Below are 19363 nucleotides of genomic sequence, written 5' to 3'. Positions count from 1 at the left end.
AATTTAATGTCAGGAAATTTGGTAGGATTTTAGTTTCAGCTGTTAAGCTGTAGGTTTTTTCCTAGGTGAATTATTATAATGTGTCACTTAAGCAGGTATTTTACTGTTAGATTTCAGTCTTTTTTTCTTTCTTTTTTTTTTTTTTTTATAAATTTACTTATTTATTTATTTTTGGCTGTATTGGGTCTTCATTGCTGCTCACAGGCTTTCTCTAGTTGTGGCGAGCGGGGGCTACTCTTCATTGCAGTGTGCGGGCTTCTCATTGTGGTGGCTTCTCCCGTTGAGGAGCACAGGCTCTAGGCATGCAGGCTTCAGTAGTGGCTTGCGGGCTCTAGAGCGCAGGCTCAGCAGTTGTGGCGCACGGGCTTAGTTGCTCCGCGGCATGTGGGATCTTCCCGGACCAGGGCTCGAACCCGTGTCCCCTGCACTGGGAGGCAGATTCTCAACCACTGCGCCACTAGGGAAGTCCCGTCAGTCTTATTTTAACACTTGATTTTTGAAAACTTTTATCAAAATAATACATGCTTATTCTAATAACTTAAATGAAACAGATATATGTAAATAAAAAAAGCATAGTTCCCTTTTCTCCCCACTTACTCCCCAATGGGTTAGAGTCGATCCTTTCATTCCTTTTGTTCTGTTAGATGTCTTTGTATCTTTTGCCTCGTTTATGGAATACTTTGTAACACAATTTAAAAATTTTCATATAGTCAAATCTTTCTTTTTTTCTCTTTTGGCACCTGGGTTTCTTATCTTGCTTTCCATTCTTCTTACAACTGTTTTGATAGATGCTTATTTTCTTTTCCTTATATGGAAAAAATATGAAAGTCATAAAATGAAAAATAGGCTTAGAAGCTTGAAACATTTCGTCCTATTTTATACTCTTCTTATAATCTGCATCTGCAAAATATTGTATTTATTAAGACTGAAGACTTTTGTGTGTGTTTTATATCTCCTTAACATGGTGACACATCAAGAATTAGTAAGCTGTGTGGGCTGGAATACTGCTGAAGAACTGTATTCATGTAGTGATGATCACCAGATAGTGAAGTGGAACTTGTTAACTAGTGAAACAAGTCAAATAGTAAAGCTGCCTGATGATATTTACCCAATAGATCTTCACTGGTTTCCGAAAAGTTTAGGCATAAAGAAACAAACTCAAGCAGAAAGCTTTGTTCTCACAAGTTCTGATGGTAAGTTTTAAATAAATGTTATATGCTAATCTTTATACTTAAAAGACATAACATTTTAGTATGACATGTTTTGAGTTGTTTATCCATTTCCTATGTAGTCAGTTCGTCTGTGTATAGGCCATAAAACTATTGTCATAGAAGAAGGTGAATTAAACTGGCATATACTGGGATTAAATCTGAACCTCTGGCTTTACTTTTTCTGTGCTCGCAGGTATTGTTAGGCTTTTTTCAGTTTTGGTTTCTAATTTTGTCAAATTTAACTGTATAACATAACCACACTAAAAATAGATGGTACAACACACACTCATTTAGTAAGCTATCAAATATAGTCTTTATTTTCTAGTACATGTTAATTCCTACTTACAGAGCTGGAGATTAATTTGACCATAGTTTTATTATTGGTGAGTAAAAAGCATGATTATTCTATTTTTTAAGGAAATGTTTTAATTTTCCTAGAAATAACTTGAACTGTTTTTCATCTGTATTACACTTTACCTACTATATCAGTTAAGAGTACGTTCATCAAAAGTAACAGAAACTTACTCGGCTAACTTATTCACAGATGGAATTTTCTGGTTTACCTAGCTCCAGAGGTAGATCTTTAAGCACAACTGCATGAGACCCCTATTCTTTTTTTTTTAAATAACACATACACAAGCCCTTGAGATTTTACTTATTTATTTATTTATTATTTATTTTGCTGCGTTAGGTCTTAGTTGTGGCATGTGGGATCATTGTTGCGGCACGCGGGATCTTGCGGCACGTGGGATCTTGCGGCATGCGGGATCTTTCATTGCGGTGTGTGGGCTTCTCTCTAGTTGTGGTGTGCAGGCTCTTTAGTGGTGGCGCGCAGGCTCCAGAGCGCGCAGGCTCAGTAGTTGCAGCACGTGGGCTCTCTAGTTGTGGTGCACAGGCTCTACAGCGCGCGGGCTTAGTTGCCCCACAGCATGTGGGAACTTTGTTCCCTGACCAGGGATCAAACCCGCATCCCCTGCATTGGAAGGTGGATTCTTAACCACTGGACAACCAGGGAAGTCCCCAGGCCCCTATTCTTGCCATCTCTTGGATAGACTCGCCCCAAAACGTGAGCATGATGGCAGCCAGCAGCCCAAGGCTTACCCTACAGGAAAAGAAAAGTCAGCAGAGAGAGTGCTTCTTCCTCAATATCACTTGCAGTCAACATGCAGAGAAGTCCTGGACAAGCTTGGGTCACATGCCCATCACTGAGTGAATCATTTTAGTCAAGGGACTGGGACACTGATTGACAGAGCATGGCAGGCCTTAGGCCACCGTGGAAAGGGAAAGAGAAGAGGGCTTTTGTAGCCAGAATAGGAAAGGGATGTTATGGCAAACAATCACATCAGATTCTAATTCTTTTACATGTAATTTTTAAACTTAGTTTTCTGAATATTGATTAAATGAGATATTGTGTGAAAGTATTTGGTACAGTGCCTAGCGCTTACAAGATTGACTCTGAGCACAGCTAGAATTTAGTTTACCTCTTATGATAAAATGAAGGGTTGACTTTAAAAAAAGCTTTTAATTTTGTTATAATTTCACATTTATAGAAAGGTTGCAAGAATTGTACAAATAACTGCTGCATATCCTTTATCCAAATTCACTAGTTGTTAACATTTTGTCCCATATATTTTATCATTGCTGGTCTTTTCTCTCTCTTTCTCTCTTTCTCTCTCTCTCCCCCCTGCCTCCCCCCAACCCACATATACTTTTTTCTGAAACATTTGAGAGTAATTTATAGATATGCCACTTTAACCATAAATACTTCAATGCATTTCCTAAGAATAAGGATTTTCTGTTACTTAACCACAATACATTGATAAAAATCAGGAAATTTAACATTGATGTAATACTGTTATCTAATCTACAGTTTATATTCAAATTTTAACAATTGTCCTAATGATATCTTTTATAGAAATTTGTTTTTTTCTGGTACAGAATAACACATTGTTTTGTCATATCTCTCGAGCCTCCTTTAATCTGGAGCAACCCCTCAGTTTTTCTTTTATGATCTCCACTGTTTTGAAGAATACAGGCCTGTTATTTTTACAGAATGTCCTTCAATTCATGTTTGTCTGATGTTTCTTCATGATTAAATCCAGTTATACATTTTAGCAGCAGTACTCAGGGCATCATATTGGAAGATTCATGATGCTGATTTGACCCATTATTGGTGACTTTAACTTTGATTATTTTGAAAGGTTGTGTTCACTAAATTAATCTAGTGTAAAGTTAATGTTTTTCCCTTTTAATAAATAATTTCTGAAAGGATACTTTCAGACTATATAAAAATATTCTCTTCCTCCTCAGATTTCCTCCCACTGTCTTGGCATCTATTGATGTCTCTTGGCTGAATCATTTATTACTAAGATTTTTGCCAAATGGTGATTTTTTTTAACTCCATAATTTCTTTTATATTGATTTGTTGGTATTTTACTGCAAGGAAGAGCCTTCTGTCTCCTGCCCATTTATTTATTTGTTTACTTAGATTAGACTCATAGATTCTTATTTTATTTCTTGAGCATCCTATTACTACCATTTAAAATTTTTGATGTTACAATTGTCCCAGGTTTGGCCAGTGGGAGCTCCGTGAAGCCAGCTCAAATGAATTTTCTTTTTACCCTGGGGGGTATGTTTCCCCATCATCTTTTGAGCACTTCTTTGCTGGCACAAGATGTTCCAGGTTCATTTTGTGCTTTCCCAGTCCCAGCTTCCAAATAAGCTGTTTCTCCAAGGAGACTTGTTCTTTTCTGGGTGCTTAATGGTATTTAAAAGCCAAGATGAGTGTGCCAGGTATGCTCATTTCAATGGGATGTGTTTACTTCAAGGTCCTTTCACAGGACAGAGCTAAGAAATACGAATAGAAATGTGTATTAAAATATACAAATCTACAGCAATTTCTTCCTCCCTCCCTCCCTCTCTTCCTTTGCTTCCTTCCCCTTTCTCCCTTCCTTCCTTTCCATGATAAAAATCATGAGTTCATTCTGATACCGCCAATTCTAATTCAGCACCACAGGGTTAATTCTAGTCTTTTTTCCCCATACTTGGAAACAGTGAGGAAGCTTGGCTCCCATTACTCTCAATATATTTACTTACTTGTTTAATTCTACAATACACAGCAGGTTGTTTCAGAATTGCTGATCCATACTATTGCAAAAAAAAAAATAGAGTTTAATATTTTACTGTTGTTTTTATCTTTACACTGAGGATATAGAGTCAAGGATATAGAGTCAAAGTCTTGTGTTCAAAGTTACTTGGCATTTCCCCCCTACTAGTGTTGTTGCTATTCATTTAAAATATAGTTAAGTGTATTTATTTCTGTTTGTTTTCCATTTAAGGTCTCATCTCCCCATCCTTGTTGATTTGATTATTTTTTAAATATGTAAAATATTACATGGATGGTTCCACAAAGTCAAAACTATACAAAAAAATATACTCAGCAATGTCACTACTCCTACCCACCCAATCCCATACACCCTATTTTTATTTATTCCCTGTATGTAACCAATCCCTTTGGTTCTGGTTTATCCTTTCTTATTTCTTTTAGCAAAAAGAAATAAAAACATGTATATTTTCTCATTTCACCTTTTTTTTATTACATAGAAGGTGGCATACCACATATTTTCTTTTTTTTTTAACTTTTTATTTATTTTTGGCTCCGTTGGGTCTTTGTTGCTGCACGCGGGCTTTCTCTAGTTGCAGCGAGCGGGGACTATTCTTCATTGTGGTCCACGGGCTTCTCATGGTGGCTTCTCTTGTTGCAGAGCACGGGCTCTAGGCCCGCAGGCTTCAGTAGTTGCAGCATGTGGGCTCAGCAGTTGTGGCACGCAGGCCCTAGAGGACGCGGGCTTCAGTAGTTGCAGGGCATGGGCTCAGTAGTTGTGGCGCTTGGTCTCTACGGCACGCAGGCTTCAGTAGCTGTGGCGCTCAGTAGTTGTGGTGCACGGGCTTAGTTGCTCTCTGGCATGTGGGATCTTCCCGGACCAGGGATTGAACCCGTGTCCCCTGCACTGGCAGGTGGATTCTTAACCACTGAGCCACTAGGGAAGTCTACCATATATTTTCTTTTCATTTTCCTTTTTAAAGTCAATAGTGTATGAAGATTGACCTGTATCTGATGAATATGGACAGTAAATATAGTTAGTCTTGATAATTTCTGTTATCTGAGTGTTTCCCTGATTTATTAAGACTACTTAGGTACACTTAACTAAAGAATAGCTGTTTGGGTCTCTATTTCACATTGGCTTTAGGTAAAATACTTTCTGATAGGGAAAAAAGTCTAAAGTAAGACAAATATCATTTAAAGATAAATTTGCAAGATTAAAAGTGGAAAAATATATTATGACTCTTGAGAAACTATAGTGTTTACTTTTTTTAGGTTTACTACAAAAACAAACAAACTAACAAACAAACAAATAAGGTAACATAACATGCTACAACTAGATGTAGGAAGAAGAGAGAACCAAAGCAGGGTAGCTGAGTATTTTCTCTTAGGCTGGGATGAGGAATATCTGGGATCTTGTGAAAGTGAAGGCAAAGGATGATAGTTCAAAGAAAAGAAGTAGAAGAGTAAGACAAGAAACAGAATCCAGAAATGTTCAAAAAAACAGAAAAAGAGGGCTTCCCTGTTGGCGCAGTGGTTGAGAGTCCGCCTGCCGATGCAGGGGACGCGGGTTCGTGCCCCAGTCTGGGAAGATCCCACATGCAGCGGAGCGGCTGGGCCCGTGAGCCATGGCCACTGAGCCTGCACGTCTGGAGCCTGTGCTCCGCAACAGGAGAGGCCACGGCAGTGAGAGGCCCGCGTACGGGAAAAACAAACAAACAAACAAACAGAAAAAGAAATGTTCAAAAAAAAAAGAAAGTGGATGCTATTGAAAGGTGGTCGGTCAAGGTGTTTCTTGCCAGATAAACATCTGAGATCATTTTATGTATCAATGCTGTATTCTCTGTTAATCAAATACTATAAAAAAGTATTATTCTGGTTTAAAAAATATATAATATGAGATCCACCCTCTTAATAAACTTTTAAGTGTACAGTGCAATATTTAATAATATAATTTTTGTGTAAGCACAATATTGTATAGCAGATCACTAGGACTTTTTCATTTTGTATGATGTTAACCCAGTACTTAAAAAATTCTTTTTCAAAATTTCGTTCTTTGTCTACGAGGTTCCCTCTTCTAGTTGGCACCAACTCTCTTCTCTTGATTTTTCTCCCCCAAGGCTGGCAAAAATGGTTACGGCTTTTGAGTTTGTTCATCACTCCTCCAGTGTTCCCTTTGTCATACCCACTCCATCTTCTGTGTTAGTGGTAACATTCAAAAAAGATCCATGGGATTTGGGCACAGGTCCTGAAATACATAAAGCAGACTTTTGCCAAGTATTTTGTCTCACCAATAATTCTCTCTTCAACATTATTACTTCTTTTTGAATATTTCATGCAGCTGTATCCTACTTTTTAGAGGAGATATTTCTTTCTTTGACAATGTATTGCAAGATTTACATTTAAAAAAGAATGATTTAAAATGCATTAGGGGAGCTGCCATGTAAAGGAATTCTGGTATAAAATCTTTTGTAAAGCCAGTAAATACTCCTTAAGTTATATTTAGTGAAAGTTGAATATTTTTATACATTGTATTAGGTATCTTAAAGTAATCCTCATATTCTCTTATTAGTTAATATGTACACTTAAAATCCCACTTTAAAAAGCATTTATGTGTTCATTTCTTTCTGTCAGAAGTTAGTGGTTACTGATCTCTGGCTTTTTGCAACCATCTGCCAAAACTTTTCTGCTATTAAGCAGTCTGCAAAAGTGCTCGTGTGACCTTTTTCCTAGCACCCTATTTCAAGCCTTCTCATGTTTCCATAGACATTTCTTAAGGCATTTCTAACTTTAAGAAATGTGTTTCGTGTAATTTTAATCTACTTACTCTGTTCTTTTTCCCTTTTATAACTTTGCGGGACGCGGGCCTCTCACTGTTGGGGCCTCTCCCGTTGCGGAGCACAGGCTCCGGACGCGCAGGCTCAGCGGCCATGGCTCACGGGCCCAGCCGCTCCGCGGCATGTGGGATCTTCCTGGACCAGGGCACGAACCCGCGTCTCCTGCATCGGCAGGTGGACTCTCAACCACTGCGCCACCAGGGAAGCCCTGGTCTAGCATTTTTAAAAGGTTATGGAAAAGCTGGAGAGAAGAACCAAAATAGTTAAAAGGATAACTGTGTTTTTTAAAATTTTTGATATATTTAGTTTTATATTTATGCTTTACTCTGGGGGTGCTAGTCAAGCAATTTGTAACAACCAAACTACAAAGACCAAAGATTTATTGAGTGTCAAATCTATGCAAAGAGTTGGCCTTAGTTGTTCCAGTATGTGTCTTCTGTGAGGTCATGGGAAGCAAGAATAATTTCAGCACTTGTCAGAAATTCAGTATTCGATGTTTTAGGATAAGAAATATCGGTGATCAAAAATACATAAAATTTCTAAAATACAAAGAAAAGAAAAATTTTCGGACCCTTCATTTCAGGTTCAGGAGCTATTTGGTTAATCTCTTTGGTGATAGATTCATTCGTTACATGCAACAATTTAGTATGTGGATATTTTGTGCTGGGCGATATGCTAACATTTAGTGAAACAGATTTGGATAAAGTAAATAATGGCCACTCACTATATGTCATCTTTATAGTTTCCTCTTGAGAATTTTTTCCCCTTGTATTTTCTTTCTAAAGCAATGCATTAAAAAAAGTATATCCAAATTAATTTTAAGTTAGTAACATAAAGAGTGTAATAGCACAGTTGAATTCAAAGTAATCTTGTTAGGGCTTCCCTGGTGGTGCAGTGGTTGAGAGTCCGCCTGCCGATGCAGGGGACACGGGTTCGTGCCCCGGTCTGGGAAGATACCACATGCCGCGGAGCGGCTGGGCCCATGAGCCATGGCCGCTGGACCTGCGCGTCCGGAGCCTGTGCTCCGCAACAGGAGAGGCCACAACAGTGAGAGGCCCGCGTACCGCAAAAAAAAAAAAAAAAAAAAAGTAATCTTGTTACATTGAAAAATAACCCAGAGGTAAATATAAAATTAAAAGGAAGATATGAGGAAAAGTAGATGGCGCTAGTGGGTGGTTAGATGAAGGAAAGGGGTAGTTTATTGATGAGGGCCTAGAAAATGAATGATGGGAAAAGACAGCTCTCAGATTGAATGAGAAAGAAAAGAATGTCAAAGTAGTCCTTTTTTTTTTTTAAGTTGCTAAGTATGGTTACTGAGTTGGTAAATTTAACAAATGCTGCTTACGTAAAGCACTATTGCAAATAAAAATATGACTAAGACATGGCCTTCTGAAAAGAATCACAGTCCAATAAAAAAATGCTGCAACAGAGCTACAAATATTGTGCAATGTGTGTAAAAAGGGAGAATGACTTTATTGATGGGAATAGGTTGGTGGTCAGTGAAATAACCACAGGGTGCTAAGTGTAAAATATTTTAAAGCCATCTGTATTAGAGCTCTCCAGAGAAATGTTTTAAAGCCATCTAAAGCACCTGACTTATTAAATATGTATTTTTAATGGATTGTTAATATTCGTCCAGAATCTTGAAAAGCCTTAAGTTAAAAATGAATTCAAACAAAATAAATCCTCTGAGGCAAAATTTGATTAAGCAAGCCACATTATTCTTTTGCTACAAAAAATATATACCTTTTTTTTGATTTGGGGAAAATTTCTAATTTTACTGTACAGTTGTCCCTCTGTATCCAAGGGGGTTTGGTTCCAGGACCCCTGTAGATACTAAAATCCACAGATGCTCAAGTCCTTTATATAAAATGGCATAGTATTTGCACATAACCTACACACATCCTCCCACATATTTTAAATCATCTCTAGACTACTTATAATACCTAATACAGTATAAATGTTGTGTAAATAGTTGTAAATACAATGTAAATGCTATGTAAATAGTTGCTGGTACAGGGTAAATTCAAGTTCTGCTTTTGGAGCTTTCTGGGTTTTTGTTTTTATTTATTTATGTATTTTTTAAATCAATTAGTTGAGTCCAAGAATGCAGAACCCTTGGAGGTGGAGGACCAACTGTACTTAATTATTTTATTACAAACTATATATTATTAGACTTCATGATCATTCAAAACCACACTGATTATTTTTTTGGCTTCCTGTAGCACTTATTCTTTGTACAGTTGATTTGTTCCCTTGACATCTCTTATATAGTTTGCTTAGGTCCTTTGAAGTTGTAAGCCTTTTGCTGTTTGCCTATATATGTGTGAACTTTTTGAGAACAGCAACTAAGTAACTTGCTTCTTTTTGTCTACCTGGTGCCTGGTACAGTGTAAAATCAAATAAGGCAAGAATTTGAAAATTTGGGATTATCAGTTATTCAATTAGTTAAACAAGGAGGCCTTTAGACTTGAGGTGACTCTAATGCTGTATACCTCTGCAAACCAAAATCTAAGCCTGTAAATGAATGCTTCAAGATTATGAAATTGAAACCTAAGGACAACCAATCACAAACAGCCAACCAGGCTTTAAGTTGTAGTCAATCAATAGTATCCTTACTTTACTTCTGCCTTTTCTCTATAGAAGTTTCTCCCTGAGCTCCTGTCAGTGGAACGTTCCTAACCACTTAAAGTTTGGCACTGCTGGATTGGAATTGATTTCTGCACAAAGTCCAGTTTTTGTTTTTGTTTTGTTTTTTTGCCAGCGTGGCTTTTGGGATCTTAGTTCCCCTACCAGGGATCGAACCTGGGCCCCCTGCAGTGGAAGAGAGGAGCCCTAACCAGTGGACCACCAGGGAATTCCCCAAAACTCAATATTTTTTAATATGCCTCAGTTTATCTTTTAACACCATTTAACTATCTTGGTTCCTCTCCTCTACACCTTTCCTAACTTTTCTATAGCCTATTTTTAAGAAAAAAAAAGCAAGACTGCAAAGTTCTGCTTAAATAGAAGGCTTTCTTGACATTCCTCTTGGCCCTCTTTGACCATATCCCAGCAGAATTTTATTGTCCCTCTGAACTATCATAGTATCATGTATATATTTCTGTCACACCACTTGTTTCAAGGTTGTATAATTTTGTTTTTGTGCCTGTTTCCCAATGGATTTGAGTGTCCCTTGAGAGTAAGAATAATTATATTATTTGCCCTGGTATCTCCCATGCCTAGCACTATGCTAACTAGTCTACTAGTAGATACTCAACAGATGTTTGTTGATTGGATAAATTAATTTAATAAAATAGATTTCTCAAGTTTAATTTCTTTTAGGCAAATTTCATCTGATTTCTAAGTTAGGAAGAGTGGAAAAAAGTGTGGAAGCTCACTGTGGAGCAGTACTTGCTGGACGATGGAATTATGAAGGAACAGCATTAGTTACAGGTAGGTTATCTGCAAAAATAACATTTAAAATGAAATTTTTAAAGAAAAATTTCCAAAGGAACAGAATATTTTCATTTAGCAATAGTGTCTTTCATTGTCTAATAGCAAATAATTGGCACAGTATTGATCTAGACTGCTATATAATGTTATCATTCACAGTGTCATATTAGTTTTCCTATATGGCTTATGAAGAATGTTCTGTCAAGAAGGTTTTGGAATGGTCAAGTGTGGGGTAAATAAAACTTTTAATTCTTTAAAATTCTAAAATTCAAAATATTCTCATTTAACTTTACCCCCCTTCCATCTCTTTTCCATCTCCTGCCCTACTGCAGGGATTCTCATCTTCACCTATCATATTAGTTATCTATTATTGCATAACAAGTTATCCCAAAAGTTAGTGACTTAAAATAGTAAACATGTATTATCTCACAGTTTCTGTGAGACAGGGAACAGTTTAGTTGGGTGGTTCTGTCTCAGAATCAAGAAGTTGGATGGGGCTGCAGTTATATGAAGCCCCATTGGGGCTGGAGGACCTGCTTCCAAGATGGCTCACTCACATGGCTGTTGGCAAGAGGTCTTACTTCCTCTATGACTGTTGCAGGAAGCCTTACTCAGCTCCTTACAACATGGGCCTCTCCATAGGGCTGCTTGAGTGTTCTAACAACATGACAGCTGGAGCTTCTCCCTGAGTGAGTGATCCAAGAGAGAGCAAGATGGAAGACACAATATATTTTATGACCCACCATTGGAAGTCATACTCCATCATTTCCACCATATTCTATTAGAAGCAAGTCACTAAGTATAGACCAAACTGAAGGAGAAAGGAGAGAGAAGTTAAGCTTCACTTCTTAAAAGAAGGAATAACAAAGAATTTGTGGATATATTTTAAAACCACCACACCTATCCCCTGGGCCTTCTGTAGGACTTTTATCAGTGAGTTTCTCTTCTCTTGCCTGTTTTTTCGACTTCTCCTTTTCCAGTGTTTTTTTTCTTTTCCTTTTTTTTTTTCAGCATATAAATGTGTTCAGATGTCATTCATCTTGAAAATTGAGAAAAAAGAAATAAAAATCCCTCCTTTAACAAATAACTCTAGCTACAACTTCCTCTTTCTTTCTTTCCCATCAGGCAAACTGTCCAAAAGAGTAGTTTATTACTTCACTCCATTCAGTCCCCAACTCACTGGAATTTGGCTGTAACTCTTCTAATTACACTGAAAACACTTTTCTTAGAATTCTAGGATGGAGACGTCAGTGAAAATGAAAGCATTATTTGAATAATATACTCATAAGTCTTCTAAGATTAAAGGAAAAAAATAATTTTGTCATTGAAGTCAGGCTACTTTGATAAAATTGTTTCAAAGTAATTTCAGTTAAATTTTATATTTAGGAAGCAGTGATATCTAAGTAGAGTAACTCATGTCTGAATTTTAAATGTGCATTAGTGTAGATACTGCTGATTTTTATATGTAAATTTAATGTTTGCATTTATTTCCTATAGATAAAAAATCAATTCTTTTCTCTTTATAGTTGGAGAAGATGGACAAATAAAAATCTGGTCAAAGACTGGAATGCTAAGATCAACTTTAGCTCAGCAAGGTATGTATTATAAGCAATTAAATGTCTTTGCATTTTCCTGTAAGAATAGTCTAATATAGTTAGTCTAATATAGTTCCTCAGGCTGATTTTGGTCAGGTTCAAAACCTGAAATCTCTTATTTCTATTTACACTTTTTCCTCTTACTTTCATGTTGCCTGATGGGCCATGGTAACTGTATTGTTTGAGCCAAGAAATATAAGACCCACTCAAACGCTTTTTCTTTGTTAGTGAATCTATATAAATGGAGTTATAGGCTAATGATTCTTTTTAAAATAATTCTGAAGCATCATGAGCATATCCTATCTAGAACAGGATTGGGTGTCTAGTTAAGTAAATAATAATAATAGAAAACACTGAGTATCTCCTTACTTAAAAAGTTCTAATTATATCATAATAATAGCACCCTTTCTAAATTATGTTGTACATCTATACTAATGGAGGGGAACAGATACTCTTATGATTCAAAACTTGGTAAACTACAACTACTTAGAGCAGCAGCTTGGTTTTCCATGTTCATTGGGAAGAAGTGCCCATAAAGTCAATCCAGTGGTCATACCTGTTGGGATTTAGATTACGTATGATTTTTTTCCATGTAGCAGATTTATTTTCCAAATTAGGTTTACTTAGGAACAATAAAGCAGTTTTAATGTTGTCCTGAGCCCATATCAGCTGACCTTCAGAGACAGGCTGCCAAAAAGTTTGCAGATTATTCTTCAGAAGTATATGATAAAGTCATTTTGTGAAGCATCTCTAACAACTGACTTCCAAAAATTTCCAGATTTCATTTTTTAACTCATGTTTACTCTTAGGATATGTTAAAATAGTTACATTTCTTTAGCTACACATCAACCAAATGTTAGCAAAGGTAACCATAAGTAATAGGTAGTGGTTATCTCCTGAGGTTAAATCTTTGGTACAGATGGTCTCCAAATAGAATATTTATCCGTGAGTGGAAAATTTAGAGTTCATAGAAACATTCATCAGTAAATTTGTTAGGGAAAGGTGTCAATTTATTGTTGCTTTAGTAATAAAGTGTACCTTTAGAAAATAAATTTTATTTTAATCTTCTAGTAGGCATGGACATTTACTTTTGGCTTTATAATTTTTGTTAGAGCTAATTATTTGGCATTCTTACCTTATGATGTCTGACTTATGAGCAGCTACACAATTCGTTTAGAGATCATCACCACCCCCTTGGAGATGGGGCTGCAGTTCTTTTCAGCTGTTGCTGCTACTGAGACATATCCTTTTTTCCTTTCTTTTCTCTTTTGCTAAATATGTTGTCTATAGAAGACACAGATCTTCAGAGAAATTTTGAAAGCTTATCTCATTACCCATTATAATAATCTGAATTCTTGCCTAAGATCCTTCACCACTGTCCCCGTACAGCTCCTTCTCTTTCTTTAAATTCTTCCCAATCATCTCCTTCCCTTTTATTACCCCTTGGATCTACCATTTTGGACTTTACAAAGTCTAAAGTTGAAACTTAGAATAAGTTGTTTAACATAAACATTGTTAATCATAGAGGGTAGATGACATAGTGCTGTTGGTTCAGTACTATAGTTTACCTGTATAATAGGTCTGGAAACCAGATTGCTACTTATTTTACTCTTATAGAGAAAATGCATTTAGAATTCCCAAACGTGCAGAGGCAGTTTGGAAGCCCAATATATTCATAAATTAAGGACTTTTTATACATCAGAAATCACCAGATGGCCCGTGGGCTGAATCTGCCCCACTAGCATGGTGCAGGCCCAACATTAAAAATTAGGATATTTTACATACATATTTGGATTTCTGGTGTCTTGAAAAATTGGAAGAACTGGCAACATTAAGTCTGCTTTCCAGAACAAATACAGTCAGCTGGAGTTCAATAGTGGCTGCTCCATTTTTAGTTGGATTTTAAGCTTCTCTTATTTTTCTTGCACTCTACATACTTCACTCATTTATATTACATGGTAGAACACAACATAAATCTCTGAAGGGATTTGAGTTTGCAACTCATATTTTCAATAATAGTGATCATAAAATTTTGATTGTTAGTATGTGCCTTGCAGGGAGCACTTACATCTTTTTAAGTATTAATTTTTAATAGATACTACATTCACATGGTTCAGAATTTAAAGCATAAAGAAGGGTATAAAGTTATCTATTAAATACTACGCATGTCTCTCGTATTACCCCTGTCTTCCAGCCACCCAGCAAACATTCCCAGAGGCAACTGCTGTTACCATTTTCTTGTGTAGGAAATTTGGTTTTATATGTTCTTTTTTTTCCCTTTTATAAACAAGTGGTTGCATATTGTATCTAGTATAATATGCTCCTTGCTTTTTTTCACTTGAATTGTGAACTGTCTTGGAGGTGGTTTCATATCAGTGAATTAAAATCTTCTTCAAGTTGTTTTCCAAAGTGAATATACCATTTTACATTCCCAGTAGAAATATATGAAGGTTCCAATTTCTTCAAATCTTCAACACTTGTTACTGTCTTTTTTATTACAATCATCCTAGTGACTGTAAAGTGGTATCTCACTGTAGTTTTGATTTGCATTTCCCTGATGACTAATAATATTGAGCCTCTTTTCATGTGCTTTTTGACCATTTGTAGGTCTTCTTTGGAGAAATATCTGTTAAAATCCTTTGCATATTTTTTAATTGGGTTGTCTTTTTATTGTTGAGTTGTAAGAGCTCTTTATATATATTCTGGTCAATAGACTCTTATTGGATATATGATTTGCAACTTGGATATGCAACTTCCCAATTCTGTGGGTTTCCTTTTCATTTTCTTGATGATAGCTTTTGAAGCACAAAAGTTTTGATGAAATTCAGTTTATCTATTTTTTTCTTTGATTGTTTCTACTTTTGGTGTTATATCTAAGAAACTATTGCCTACTCCAAAGTCATGGAGACTTACATCTATATTTTCTTCTAAGAGTTTTATAGTTTTAGTGCTTATGCTAAATGTATGATCTTTTTTTGGTCTATGATCGATTTTGAGTTAGTTTTTGTTTATAGTATTTATTTTGGAGAGGGATGGGTGGTGCTCTTTTTAATTTTTTCTTCCTCTCAAATAGATGGATAAATAGGATTTTCTTAAAAGCTAAAGTATATATTATGTCTTATAAGATAGGTAATTTTATTATGTATTCATTGGATCATGTAATGGTATTTTACATCAACATTCCAAATAGCTGTAATTTCCTTGACATCAAATGGCTGTGAAACTGCTGATCATTTTTATCCTATTTGAATCTTATTCTTCTCACTCAAGGTTTATGTTAATTATGAGATTAATGAACAAAACTAAATTAGGTAGATTTTATTTTAGTTAACTTACTGGTATTTCAACTGAATAATCTGATATCTTTTTCTAGATTAAGAATTATAAATTCACTATAGAACTATGCTTTTAATTTTTGAATTTTTTAAAATTAATTAATTTTTGGTTGTGTTGGGTCTTTGTTGCTACACACGGGCTTTCTCTAGTTGCAGGGTGTGGAGGCTACTCTTTGTTGTGGTGTGCAGGCTTCTCATTGTGGTGGCTTCTCTTGTTGTGGATCACGGGCTCTAGGCGTGCGGGCTTCAATAGTTGTGGCACATGGACCCAGTAGTTGTGGCCCGCGGGCTCTAGAGCGCAGGCTCAATAGTTGTGGTGCATGACCTTTGTTGCTCCACAGCATGTGGGATCTTCCTGGACCAGGGCTCGAACCCGTGTCCCCGGCATTGGCAGGCGGATTCTTAACCACTGTGCCACTAGCGAAGTCCCTAATTTTTGAATTTTTGATCATTGCTGCCACCCACACTTTCCTAATAAGGCATAGATAGACTTCGCCTGTTTTATCTCTGGGAAAAATCATTAGAGAAGTTAAGTTATAATCACATTAACCCTGAAGGAAAAATCCCTAGTTATTTATAAGGTTTGATATATTATAGGCTACAAGTTTCAAGGGTGATTATAAATCTGACCTACTGAGAGCTAAATGCTAAAGGTTCAAGTAAAAAGACCAAGGGAGGTAGAGGTCGGGGACTCCTGGCTTCTTTGAGGAGAAAAACTGTAAATTTTGGCACAAAAATGAAATAACGTAAGCCTGAATTACTGTAAGACTCAGAATTATGTAAACAATGTTGAAAGCATCCTGTGATTTTTACTACATGTTTATGTTAATTGTACTTTTTCCTTGATGAGTAGAAAAATTCCCAAATTCATTTCTTGATGATTGGAGGCAGATATAAAGATAGAAAAGTCATGGTCATCACCTTCTCTTCCAATACAGAAAAAGCATTAATCTTGCTTTTTTTGGGGGGTGGGGGTGGGGCAGGGGGTGGAATTTGACTTTGTTTAAAAACTATTCTTACTGGTGCCTATCAGGAATTATTTTTCCTTATTAGAGAAAAATAATGTGTAAGCCGAGGATAATTATAATGAAGCCCTATCTTGTGTTACATTGTATATTTTAATTATAGGTTAAAATTGAAGAGAGTAATACTGCAAACCTTTAAGGACATTTCCCTTATACTATATTCAAATAGAAGAAGGAGATGACAAAACATGGAACCTGTTTATAATGAATTTGGTAAAGGAAATATAAATAACTGTAACACAAGGCAGAATGTACTCGTTTCTTTAAGGCATTGTGGGAGGACAGGAAAGCAGAAATGAATGCTTTGTGGGGAGAGAAAGTATCAGAAAGGCTTCCTGGCAAATACTGCAGCATCTTTTAATTAGGCTTCGAAGGATAAAGAAATTAGGTAGGATAAATAAATGAGCTTGTTGGCAATGAAGTGGAGCTATGGAAGAAATTAGATGATCAGAGGCACAGAGGCAGAATGGCGTGAGGCATGGAAGTCAGGTGAGAAACCCCCTTGGGCCAGGGGTAGGCTCTGGCCTACCAGAGTGTAGGCTCTGTGAGGGATGGTACTGCAAGAGGGACCAAGACACTGATATTCGCAGATGCTAAATGAAGGGGGTTGGAGTTTATTCTATAAGCATATAAAATCTTTTAAAAAAATGAGCAGGAGAGAAGAGATAAAGTCTGCCTTTTTAGGAAGATTACCTTAGCAGTAATATGTAGGATAAATTAGAAGAGATAGAGGTTAAATTGGGGTCGCTGGTATGGAGGTTACTGAAATGTTTTATGCTATTGTGCAGTAAGGCTTGAACAGAGTCAGTGATGAGGGTAGTTGAAAAAAGTGAATAGTTCTCAGTGGCCAAGAGGAATGGATAATCCTGTAAGAGGTGAAGAATTCAGAGGAAGAACTGAGGGGATATGTGTGGAGGGATGATATATGAATATGTAGAGTTTGAAGTTCTGGCATGTCTTTGGGGCAAGTGGAAATGTGTTAGAGCTCAGAGGTAAAGGCTGAAATATTATTGTGTGTCAGTTACAGAAAGGTGAAAGGTGAAGCTATGGAGGAAGTTGAGATCCCCAAGGGAGAGGTGACTGAGGCTAGAAACTAAAGAAACAAATGCCTTCATTTCAGCTTTTTTCTCTGTATTGACCCAGTGACATACACAACCAAAAAGTTGTTTTTTTGAGGAATAAATCCCACTCGATATTACTTATTTGTTAATACATGTCCCTACAAATAGAATGAAAGGGAAATAATTCTTTGTTTTTGAATTCTTAATGATTTGACAACCAAAATACTTGAGTGTTTACTCCCATGCACAACACAATAACAAATGGTTGCTTATTGCATTACAAAGTAGTAGTGGTAGTAGCTAACAGGTCGTGCTTATAGAGTGCCAAACTCTGCTCTAAGTTCTTTACTTATACTCACAAGATGTAGACCTATACTGCACTCAAGGCAAAGGTAGCTAATGCTTCATTGTAATAGTGAGAGTTTGTTTCAAAATCATTCTTAAAAGCATGCAAAAACAACATTTTTTAGGGGATACCTTTTAGTATGAATGTGAAAAACATGGTATATTTGACCATGTACTTCCTTAAAACAATTGAAATACATTTTTGTCTCCTTTTCTGTGGTTTAAAATGCCTTCAACAAGTTGAAAGAATTTAGATAATTTGTTTTACAGAGAGATAAGGGTCTGACATTTAACACAACCCCAGGTGCATGTGGTTTCTTAAAAAATGTCAAAAAGGTCACATGATCTTAGTGTACAAAGTCAGAAAAACAAGATCTTTTTGAGTGTCTTAACTGAAATGGAGCATAAATAAAAATTCCCAATATAAAAAACAAATTAATTATTATAAAACTACTTTTGTTTTTTGTCCATTTTTGTTAATAAAGAAATTAATAACATCTTATCATATAATTTGCTAAAGTTTTTGTTGTAAAGGCTATATTATTATTTCCATACTGACTTTGCAAAGTGAAGTGTAGCATTGGGAGTAATTCAGTGCTTTAATAAATACGTTTTTAAAAAACATTTTAAATATTAAAGATTTGTTTCAAATGCTAGTGAGATGGATTTTTTATAATAGAAATCATTTTCTCTGTGAAGTTAATTCATCCACTTTCAATATGGCCTTCTCCAGAACCACCCAAATCAGAAGTTGTATAGCGATAAAAACATATATACAGGAGTTTCACACTTAACATTTTATTACAAATATAAAGAATGAATATAAGGAAGAGTTTTCTTAGTTCTTGATGTTATATTCATTTATTTATTCATTCATTCATTTATTAATTGATTGATTATTTTTGGCTGCATTGGGTCTTCATTGCTGCGCAGGCTTTCTCTAGTTGTGGTGAGTGGGGGCTATTCTTCGTTGTGGTGCATGGGCTTCTCATTGCGGTGACTTCTCTTGTTGTGGAGCATGGGCTCTAGGTGTGCGGGCCTCAGTAGTTGTGGCGTGCGGGTTCAGTAGTTGTGACTCACGGGCTCTAGAGCGCAGGCTCAGTAGTTGTGACGTATGGGCTTATTTGCTCTGCGGCATGTGGGATCTTCCCGGACCAGGGTTCGAACCTGTGTCCCCTGCACTGGCAGGCGGATTCTTAACCACTGCGCCACCAGGGAAGTCCGTTATATTCATTTTGAATATTGGTGGTTAGGAAGCTGGAACTTCTTTAGCTATTGATCTCATTTAGGATTGCTTATTTATCATAAGTAACTCTATATTTGTTTTTTGATTGAAGGAATGTGGTTAAAAACCACATGCTGTAACAAAAGAATTACTTAAATTTTCCTCTATAAGCCTATTTTGTTTTATTCTAT

The 19363-nt window shown here is 36.3% G+C and overlaps 1 protein-coding gene across 10 annotated transcripts in view; it reads left to right on the top strand.

Moving 5' to 3' along the window:
* Nucleotides 1-19363, top strand: part of IFT80 (intraflagellar transport 80) — a 106340-nt gene that overhangs the window by 14818 nt on the left and 72159 nt on the right. For 7 of the 10 annotated variants that reach the window (XR_007477649.1, XM_049710511.1, XM_049710507.1 and 4 more), the window contains 3 exons: nucleotides 978-1193; nucleotides 10476-10586; nucleotides 12113-12181. Coding sequence is in view for 9 of the 10 variants with exons in the window: in XM_049710511.1 (XP_049566468.1) it covers nucleotides 978-1193; nucleotides 10476-10586; nucleotides 12113-12181 (396 nt within the window). In the remaining variant the exon portion in view is untranslated. Of the gene's footprint in view, nucleotides 1-973; nucleotides 1194-10460; nucleotides 10587-12112; nucleotides 12182-19363 lie in introns of those variants that run through there. The other 3 variants (XM_049710508.1, XM_049710516.1, XM_049710515.1) reach the window with 3 other exon arrangements.

Source organism: Orcinus orca, chromosome 5 (assembly GCF_937001465.1).
Source record: "Orcinus orca chromosome 5, mOrcOrc1.1, whole genome shotgun sequence".
In the NCBI taxonomy this organism is placed as follows: Eukaryota; Metazoa; Chordata; class Mammalia; order Artiodactyla; family Delphinidae; genus Orcinus; species Orcinus orca.
Note: the sequence above shows the minus strand (reverse complement) of the source record. Positions and strands in the feature narration are given on the sequence as shown.